Below are 11443 nucleotides of genomic sequence, written 5' to 3' on the forward strand. Positions count from 1 at the left end.
ATTTGTTGTCAAAATGGTAATAGAGTGACCATACGATTTGACACAAACGATTAACAAAAACTTATAACTAGAAATTGTCAACTTGAAGCAATTGTGGCAATCTGTTTTGTCCACTCGGGAAGAGGTACCTTTGAGTGGAATGATCGAGCCACAAGATTCCAGGAAATAAAGAGCACACCGCACATCTTGTATTTATAATTAAGCAAGAATCATATCATTAGTTGCCAAATTCGACCAAACAAACGTAAAGTACCTGGCAATTGTGCATTTTGCACTTTTCAATCTTATTGGGCGGCAGTGCGACCACTTTAAATTTTCCAAAGGTGAATAGCATCATGCATATCGATTAGATCGATTGCACTAAATTAATTACTTTTGGTTAAATATATCCTCCTCAACGAAGAGTTTCTTGACCTAACAACAGTTTTAGTGCAAGCATCACAAGCTAGAGAGTTCTGGAAACACAAATATGAAAGCTGAAACAGTTCTGTTCCTGTGATTGCAAACGTTGACTGATGGTTCAACCAGAGTTGCTTGAATATGTAGAAAAAGAAGCAAGAAGATAAAAGAATAAAAAGAAACGATAGGAATTTTTTAATTATCCAACTTCTAGTTAGTTGCGGTGACGTGCTTTGTTAGCGCAGAGAGCCGGAGAACTAATGATAATTGTCCCATTTCTTCTGGTATAAAAACCATTACTCATTTCTACTCATTTCGGTTCACTCATTAATTACACATGTAAGAAAAGGAAGCTGCCCGCAGGAGCTTAATTTACAAATATGCCAAACAAAAAGAAGCTTTTTTTCAGTACTCAACTACAAGAAACTACCATCATGATAGCTTGAATCATTAGTTATGAATAAAAATAATATTTGGCTTCCATCTATCTCTGACGTCCGGTCCAGACTTGACTTTTTTTTTTTTTTTTTTTAATCTTTCTTCAATTTGTTATCATCCTCTATTTCTGTCTATTTCGCTCCATGTATCTTTTTTGAGATAAGCTACTATGATCAAACATCCATTAATATGATCATACACGTTTGAAAGTGAGTAATCTTAACCTCCTATTGATCATCTGCAATCTACAACTAGCCTATATAAACCAAGAAGATCATGGACGACCACTTATTTTTTGCAGTAAATTAATTAAATTTTTTTTTTTGGCGACTAAAGCACTACGTTCTTACAGAGATAAAATTTATTAAAAATGTATACTAAAAGATAGTTTACCCACTGAAAATGAAAACAATTATTTACCAAGTAAATTCTCTAAATTTAACAGAAATGAAATTGAAAATCAATAAGAAAATAAAATTAAGAAATTTGTCATTCATGGTCGACATGGATGTGTGACTTATCGTAGACTTTATTTCACAAAGGATGACTTTGGCTATGTCTGTTTCACGTGGGATGACTCCTAGCACATCCTGATCAACAACAGCTTAGCTTGTTTGACCCACTTGCCCACTCTCCGAGCCCGAACTTTCTATGCGTAAAATGCTCGATGAAATTCCTAAAACAAATATCTGTCGTTGGATTGTTCCCATTGAGTTAAAAAGCACAAGGGTGTACCAAAAACTAGAGCAAAACATTTTAATTATATCCAATTGATAGTATATTATGCAGAAGATCAACATTTTTTCAGCAAGAGAGACTTGAAAAGACAACCAATATTTGCCATATCCCCAGGGATCTCTTCTACAAGATTCACTCCACTCTCCACAATTTTCTCATTATAAATTATATTGCATTGAGGAAAGAGTCTTTCTCGCTCCCTGATTTATTGTCGCTCCTTTTTTTTTTTATTTAGTTTAATGACAACTCAAATTCCCTCTCTGTTTATGTGAGTGGAATTTAAATTTAAATACAGACCTTTCATTTTCAACACAAAAAGTTTTATCAGTTGAACGAGTTAATATCCACTGCTTTTTTTATATTTACAAAACGGTATAAATCTTACAATATAAGGACTATTATGAATTCTCGTTTCAACATACTCCTTGTACCAAGTAAAATATAAAATTGTAATAGTTGTTGAATAAAACTGAATATTTATTTAACTTAAAACTATATTACATTACAAAATCCACACTTGAAAAGTACCTACTTTTATCGAACCAACATGGGATCTTTGAAATCACAGGAACTTTATTTCTTTTAAATTGAATATAAACTTGGGAAAAAAGGACAAAGATGGATGTAGTTTACCACTCTCGTTGTATCCATCAATCCATGCACCGCGTTGAGAGGGACATATGATTAAAATTCAACGCAAAAACATTCTCAAAAGCAAATACCCTCCCATTCTCCAAAAAAAAAGAATTTGCCATTTTGGTTCTCCTCATGATGTACTCTTTAATTTATTGAATACTAGTTTGCTTTTAAAGAAAACAGATTCATAATATAATTTTATCCATAAGATAATAAAACAAATCTAGATCAAGTGATTGGGCAATTATAGTCAAGCATGCGTATGGATTCAAAGTTTGTTGTCAAGTAACAACCACTCTAATGTCTATTCTACCGAACCCTAGACACGGGCTCTTTTTAATTGACGGCCACTCGATTATTCTAATTAAGCACTTGTTCAAGAACATGGCATTACTTTTTCGATATTATTATGGCAATCATCATTTTACTTTGTCTTTGTTTTTTTTTTTCTTTTCCTTTTTTTTCTCTTTAACATTTTCTTTAACAAAATGTCGATGGTGCTACATGTACGTTTTGCAAGATGCAATGTGATCGCAGTTAGCCGAATTGTTCTCTTCTAAATATCATTCGTAAGTAGAAATGATTAAAACATGAGTTCAAGCTGCAGGTTCAATCAAAATTTAGTTTTTTTTTTTTATTAATACGATCTTTTAAATATATATGTTAGGCACCATCAAAATCGATTACATTTCTTCAAACAAAATGACTATCAAATTGATAGCGATCGATGATCAAGGATACACGGAATTTTATGATGTGTTATATTACTCTACATTAGTACATGAGATCAAGTCATACCATCATGCATATATAATAATGTGAATATGATTTTACAGTACATGTTACCCGATAGTTCCATTTCAATGAGAAATTTTTTTGTACACGAAACCCTGTAACTCCCTCAGTTTGCGGACAACTTATTCATAAACAAGCGCAAAGAAAGTAAAAATACCTAATTATTTAGAAAAAAAAAAAAAACAGTACATATATGGAATAGCTTTGCCACTTCAAATCAACAAGACCAGCAAGAAAGATGTTTCCCAACAGTAATCATAAACGTCGATGTCAAGGTGACACTAAGTTTGAGCAGACAATTAATAAAGATTCTTCGCGCAATTGGTGGATTCAGTTCAGCCGAGCTATGGGCAGCTGTAGCAAGTCTTGTTCTTTAAGTTTCCTCCTCCTCCTATTTATGAATATGATAAAGATTTGAGACAGTTTCCACCGACGCTTTTGATTTATCATATCAATTGAGACTCCAGTTATTCATACTCTGTGATTTACGCGTTCGATAGTTTTACAAGAAAACAACTGGGTTCCATTAGCTGAAAAGTACAATTTCAGAAAACAATAATTTTGATTTGAAGAATTATCATCTAAGCCCCTAAGGTTTTTTTTTATTATTATTCATTTAAAGTAAGTCTATCATCTAACCTCAGTTTATCTAACCAAATTACCTTTACAATTCTCAATTTTTTGAAATAAAAACGGTAAAATATGTAAATTCAAGTGAGGCACATTTCAATTGTCCCAGACTACATTTCAGAATATTGCCAATATATAAATTCAAGAAAAGTATATTCAATCATTCTAAAACTCCCTTTAGCAGCTTTACTGTCACAATGCAGCACTTCCAAATACAAATTACAGCTGCCAACTGACACATTAAGAAATTTTCATTTTGCAGCTGCATTGTGGTAGCCAAGCTATTTGGTTACCACAGCACAGCACTTTCAGAGTGCCCCTCAGCCGCAATTGAATAGGGACCTGTTTATCTCAAATGGACAAACTATATCCTTATTTGAAAAATCCAGAAATTGAGGATACAAATAATATAATCTAATTTTTTTAGAACTCCATTTTGATATTGTATTTAAGTATTTTATCCACTCTTAAAGATTCAACTGGGTAGAAAGCCAGACTGTACTTTTCCGATTTGAGTTGAATTAATGCGATCAACAAATGCTTATTCAGGGGAATCAATCAAATTTTAGAATGTTCATTGAACTTTCATCCTCCCAATTCAATTAGTAACTCAATTTGATAAATTCATAGTTTATATTTACTTTCTTTATTAATCTGTTGCTTTCAATATTTTTGCAACCAACGCGCTATTCAAAAGTCTAGAATAGTAGAATACTCAAAATAATGTTTTTTTTTTTTACAACAAATGTGCTCTGTACACGAGTAATGTTTCTAAATAAAAAACATTTTTGATACCAAAATCAGATTTCTTATTGTTGCTGACTAATTCGCTTCATTATTTTAGGCCATAAGTTACCAAACCCTAGACTTTTTGACGAGGCAGTTTGTCTATAAGTTGCAGCCAAATGTTCGCTACACACTCCACTAATCAAGAGAGAAAATTTCTTTGATCAACAAACAAATCGAAACAAAAATGTCATTCTATTCGTTCACTTCTTCAATAGCAGTAGCCACCATTTTCATAACATTGTTGTTCAGTAACTCACAGGCTCAACTGAACTCCTCATTTTATGCTACAACATGTCCGAATGTGACCACCATTGTGCGCAATGCTCTGCAGCAAGCCATGTAATCTGACATCAGAATCGGCGCCAGCCTCATTCGCCTCCATTTCCACGATTGCTTCGTTAATGTAATCAATCATGCTCGAATTCATAACCTCCATTAATTTACTTATTTTAAAAAAAAAATCTTCAGAATCAATTACAATAATAATTAAAATCGTTCTTTGTTTCAGGGGTGTGACGGTTCGGTTTTGTTAGACAGAGGCGGAAACATAACACAGAGCGAGAAAGATGGCGGTCCTAACACTAATTCGGCCAGAGGGTTTGGTGTTGTCGACAACATCAAGACTGCTGTCGAGAATTCTTGCCCCGGTGTTGTTTCTTGTGCTGACATTCTAGCTCTTGCTGCTGAGTCTTCTGTCTCTTTGGTAACTTAATTAGTTAATTAAATATGACTTTAATTTATATTGACCCTATAATTAAGAATAACTAATTCTGTTGATTTTCAGGCAGGAGGCCCTTCATGGAATGTACTATTGGGAAGGAGGGACGGTTTAAGGGCAAATCAAAGCGGAGCAAATTCCTCTATTCCTGCTCCTATTGACAGCTTAAGCAACCTCACTTCTAAATTCTCTGCCGTTGGTCTAGACACTACCGATCTTGTTGCTTTATCCGGTAATCATAAATACACATAGTCGTTTTTAGGTGCGGAAGCTTGTAACTTATAAAGTGCGGATTTAATCTACAACCAGTGTCCTATGCCGCAGTAGGAAAATCGGCACTTTATAAGCTAATTTAGGAACATTGTTGCAACTTCAGGAGCAGTATTGATTGTGTGTATGTGCAATTTTGCAGGGGCACATACTTTCGGACGTGCACAATGTCGAGTATTCAGCGGCAGGCTGTACAATTTCAATGGCACGGGCAACCCAGACCCAACGGTAAACGGAACGTATTTGACAACTCTGCGGCAAATTTGCCCACAAAATGGTAATGGCTCGGCGCTAGCGAATCTCGATCCCACAACAGCAGATACTTTTGACAATAATTACTACACAAATCTTCAAAACAATCAAGGGCTTTTGCAATCAGACCAAGAGCTATTTTCAACAAATGGTCCTGCTGCTATTGTCGCCATTGTGAACAATTTTGCTAGCAACCAAACAGCATTTTTCCAACAGTTCGTTCAGTCTATGATTAACATGGGCAATATTAGCCCATTAACGGGGAGCAATGGAGAAATTAGAGCAGATTGTAAGAAAGTTAATGGAAGCTAGGCTGCAAAATTATATTGTATGAGTCAGCTGGCATGAAGCAGTGTTAGTTTGAAGCCAACTTGAGAAATAAGAAATTTGTGTCTATTCATCGATTAGTTCATATAATTGGCCTACTTTGCTAAATCCAGTATTAATTCAATAAAATATCTATCTCATCCAAGTTTGAGGGTAACTGTAAAGCACATAAATTACCCAATCCTGGGAAAATATCTGATCCTGTAGAGGTTGCTTTTTAAAAATGTTATATAAAATTATGCTTCGGTGCTTTCATTGGCAAGATCAGCTGACTAAATACAGAAGACAAAAGAGTAATTATATTATATTATATTATATTATATTATATATATATATATTCACTATAAGTCCCTTCATTCCCATTCTAAGGCCGTGACACGATAATCATTAAAAAAATTCCAATGCGGATATTTACACCAAAAAAATTATCAAGAATATTATATTAAACAAAGAATTATGACAATTATAGCTATAATTTTTAATATTATATTATTAATATGTATTTTAAAATTAAGGTAAAGATATCAGCAATTCAACATTAAAGACAGACCTATAATTAATAATAATAATGAAGAAATTCAAATGCAGAATAACGAGTATTTTTCATTTTAAATTAATTAGAGTAATGCTATATACACATGAAATTAGGATATAAATGACGTAATAAATAATGTGTCATTCTATAAAATCACTCTTATCGTGTGAAAATTAACTAGTATTATATATATATATAAATGAAAAATTACTGATCGATGATGTGTAACTTGCAATACAAAAGTTTATAAATATAATTGGTAAGGATTCTCTAAGTTACATGTATATAAGTATATAACTTAACATTAGCCAATTACTAAACGATTTCATGCGACGAATAAAAATCTAACTCGTATCAATGAATCCTCAAATGGCAGCGGGAATGTCACAGAGCGTGTGAGCGTGACAGCTGATAATTTCTCAACCCACCACAATCAGCATTCAGCAACCATCACATCATCACTACTCCTTCAGCTTTCTTTCTTCCTGATATTTCATTTCAACCGCCTGATTACCCTAACAACTGAACTATCACCGTCAACTATGGGCCCAAATCGCATTACAACCGCTAGATCAAAAAAACTTAAAATGCCTCGTTTAAAAACATAAGCATACGATTAGGCTTTTTTTTTTTTGTCTTTTCTCTCTCTTTGTATTATTCATTCACGTCGCACGCTCATCTTCTTCTTTTTTCCTATACGAGATCGCCAATTTTGAGAGAATAAAACTCGATGGCGAGTCAACTCGTAGCCAGCTAAGTTCAGAGCAATAGATGCTGCCTTATCAACTGGGTCACAGTAGTTAGTCCGGAGTTCCATCGTCAAGATCGTTACTTTAAAACCCAGGTTTCTTTAATTTCAATTTCCTGTCTTTGATTCACAATTATCGATGTGTTTTTACCAAATTTTGGAATGATAACTCTTAATTGCTGAGAATTGATTGTGGGGAAACCCTCGATGCAAAAAAAGTCGCCATCTTGTTGACATAAAATTAGGGTTTCTTTGATTTGGGGATTTTTAAAGATTTTGTTATAAAGTTGCGATTTTTTTCTGGGTTTGAAGAATTAGTGATAAAGGAAGTGTTTTTTGATTTGGGGTTTTTGAATTTGTCGAAAAAGAGTGGGTTTTGTGACTGGTTTTGTTCAAATTTGTGGAGGAATTAGGGTTTTTTATTTCTGGGTTTGTCCAGTTTGAGATGGGTGAGGAGACATCCGATACAATGAATCTTGATTTGAATTTGGGTCCTGGTCCTGAGGCTCAGTCAGGATCAATTCCCACTGAGGTTGTGAATTTGGATGATTGGGTTGATGAACCTATTGATAGACTTAGGGAAGCTGTTCGGTTGAGGTCTCGACAGCGGTATAGATGGAGACAGGTTCCAATCCCTCCTGAAAGTAGGAACCTTCCAATGGAATTGGATCAATTGCTCAGCCATTCCGCTAATGGAAGTACATTACAGACAGGTGAGGGTAGTGTTGCTGCTGAGGAAAGAGCCAATGAGGTACCCAAAACATGTGAAAACAACACTGGATTTTTGGAAGATGAAGTATCGGAGAAGAAAGATGATGATGAGAAAGGTAGTGGAAATGATGGGAGTTTCTTCGATTGCAATATCTGTTTAGATTTGTCTAGGGACCCTGTTGTGACTTGCTGTGGTCACTTGTTCTGTTGGCCTTGCCTTTACAGATGGTTACACGTGCATTCAGATGCAAAGGAATGTCCAGTGTGCAAGGGTGAGGTCACGGTTAAAAATATCACACCTATATATGGTCGTGGGAATAGCACACGTGAACCAGAAGAGGACTCGAGTCTTAAGATCCCTCTAAGGCCCCAAGGACGGCGGATTGAGAGTTTGAGGCAAACCATTCAGAGAACTGCTTACAGTTTTCCAGTAGAGGAGATGATCCGTCGTCTTGGAAGTAGATTTGATTTGGCCCGTGATTTGACACCACTACGTGATGGCAGCAGTGCCAGGGAAACAGGAGAAAGAGCAAATTCCTTGATAAATAGGATTCTGACATCCCGGGGTATTCGTGGAGAGCAAAACACAGTTTCAGCTCCCCCAGATGATGTAGACGTGCAGAGTGGCTCAAATGCTGAGGGGGAAGCCCGTTTTCTCCATTCTCTATTAATGCGAAGACAAGCGCAAGCACATAGGGCTCCGACCTTTTCCTCTTCATTTTCTTCTACATTAAATTCAGCTGAAAGAGTGCTTGAGTTTTATTTTCGGAACCTTCCTGAAAGAAGAAATCAAGAGCAACCTTCACCGCCAGTTGATGATAGAGATTCTTTCTCAAGCATTGCTGCTGTTATAAACTCGGAGAGTCAAATGGACACTGCGGTGGAAATTGATTCTATGGTATCCCTTTCTACTTCATCCTCCCGGAGAAGAAGTGACAGTTCTAGGGTTTCGGATGTGGACAGTGGGGATTCTCGTGCCCCAAGAAGAAGACGCTTGAACTAATAAGAGTGTCTAATAAGATGTGAGTGCTGATGCTCCTACTTCTACGGAGAGAGAGGAATTTTACACTCAACCTCAAATTACTCACCAAATATTACATTTGAACAACTATGCAACTGCCGCTTGCATTTTACTGCTTTCGATCTACTAGATTAATCACCTTCTTGCAACAGTTATTATATCTTATAGAGGTGATCATAAATTTTTAAATCATTGTTGCTTAGTTTTGTAGTTTGGAATACTATTATCCTTTATTCAAGGTCTGTGCTTTTATCTTTCAAGTTGTATGGGAAATCAAACCTGCCGTGGAGCAAGGAGGTCAAATACCGCTCACCATTGTACATAACCTTGCAGGTTTTATATGTTCGAGTAAAATCTTTTTTAATTAATTATTTCCACCATGTTTTATGAATCATTTTCATTTAACTTTGGATCTTGTCAGTTTATATTGATTACTCTGACTTGGCAGGGGATTAGTTAATAGTTTGTGTTATTTGTTGCTCTGTATTGATTACCTTGGTTCTGAGTTTGTTCTAGTGATATCAAACGTCAAGAGGTCTTGTGTTTCTCATAAAGCAAATCTCTTTCTCTATCAATTCTAAAAGAGGATAACCAATTACACCCACTTGGAGTTATGATCAGGCTATGGAATGATAATGGTATATTTGACTATTTTCTGAGGACATTGTCATATTGTATGTTTCAAATTTGATAAAAGAGTGCTAGGCATGTATGTCTTTAGAAAATGTGTACAATTTGATGGCCAATCAATGATGTCCATACAACAAATTAGAGCTTCAGAAAACACAACTCCACAATCTAAATCTTAAACACAGTTTGTTTTGGATAATTCCCTTGGTAATGTTCACGAGAGGAGATACAATAATCTCTTTTATCTCTCTTGAATGGTTTGTCATTGTTATGTCATAGCAAAATGAGCTTATGACTTCCATAATATTATGTTTTGCATAACAATTCATTGATTTCATTCAATTCCTACGTTTAAAATATTTAGTAAATTTTTACACTCAGTTTGACGAAGTAACTATTCTTTAGCAGAATAGAATCTCTCAATTATAGTACAGTCTGCTTGCAATATCCTATTGCTTGTATATATACACAGAAAATATTTTTAAATTTAAATTAATTTTTTTCAACCTTTTGTGAATTTTGTGTTACACATTCAATCTTATGCTTAGCAGCTGAACTTTTAGTTGGGATTTAACCCGAATTAAAAAATAATAATAATAAATAAATAAGAACATGAATATGGGTGATTTTAAAGGCTAATGGATGATTAGTCTTGCCCGTAAATTTATTGCCTCCAACAAAAATGCTCCGGTTGCTCATTGAAGTATCTATTTTATAAGAAAATTTTCCAATTCAGATTTATAATCCGGAATTAAAATTCGGAATAAGTTCATAATGACGTGAATATACTTTTACAACGTTATCAAATAATTTACAATGATATAAAAATATATTCACATTATTATCAATTCATCTTAAATTTTAATAAAGTCCAATATCCTCAGTGCAACTCGTGCAAATGTAATTTTTTAATTAAAAGTTTTTCAACTTCCCCATTTTTTTCTGTTACCGGTGTCTATGTTTGTATATTTATCTTTATCTCCCTTTGTTTGTCTAATTGAACACCACTAGTCTCTCTGACTATTTTTCTGAAATAAAATAAGTCAATTAGCTATAAAAAGATAGAAATTCTTCAATATATTTTCTAATTAAATTTCTTTTAAATATTATGACTACTCTATTATGTAAATCATAAAAAGAAATCATCAAATTGTTAAATTAGTTGGTAGTTTATGGGTGCGTTTGTGATTGAAGTTGGGTGGCTGTGGCTTAAAAACTACAGCACTAAAGTGTTTGGTAAATACTAACTGCTGTAGTTTGAAATTTATGTTGAAATAATTTTTCACTTGTATCGTGAAAAATATATTATATCTTTAATAATTTTATTTAAATTTTATATTGCCTATAAATTATTAACTTTTATTTCATACTTACAGTTTTTTTTTTCCACAGCAGCTGTAGTTTCCACAGTACAGCTACAGCACCTCAATTCCAAACAGGACCTATGATTTGTTTAGATTTTTATTTTTTTTCCAACAAATACGAGTTTAATCATGTATATATACTACAAATTTTCATCATCTTAAACATGTTTTTGAAAAATTCTCTCTCAGACAATTAGCACTACCGTCCACATTTTGTGTAATAACGATATTGGTCGAACTGGCTGAACCGGACTGTTTACCCAAACGGAAAATTCAAATGTTCAATCTTCAATCTTGCCCAGCCCAAAACCCAACTGTTTGGACTAGCCCAGCCCAGGACCCAAACACAGCAGCATGAGACATGAGTTTTCGTTTAGAGTGGCGCCATGGGCACCCCACCTGTTACCCTCGGATAACCCTCTTTTAAATACACCCACTAAAA

The 11443-nt window shown here is 34.4% G+C and overlaps 1 protein-coding gene and 1 pseudogene across 1 annotated transcript; both read left to right on the forward strand.

Annotated features, from left to right (window-relative positions):
* The first annotated feature begins 4544 nt into the window (after positions 1-4544).
* On the forward strand, positions 4545-6147 carry LOC102622741 (peroxidase A2-like; annotated as a pseudogene).
* A 1021-nt stretch (positions 6148-7168) lies between these two features.
* Positions 7169-9375, forward strand: LOC102622440 (hypothetical protein). Its single transcript, XM_006492783.4, has one exon. The coding sequence runs from the start codon at positions 7721-7723 to the stop codon at positions 8987-8989; it is 1269 nt and encodes a 422-aa protein (XP_006492846.1). The 5' UTR covers positions 7169-7720; the 3' UTR covers positions 8990-9375.
* Positions 9376-11443: the final 2068 nt, after the last annotated feature.

Source organism: Citrus sinensis, chromosome 6, assembly GCF_022201045.2.
Source record: "Citrus sinensis cultivar Valencia sweet orange chromosome 6, DVS_A1.0, whole genome shotgun sequence".
NCBI lineage: Eukaryota > Viridiplantae > Streptophyta > Magnoliopsida > Sapindales > Rutaceae > Citrus > Citrus sinensis.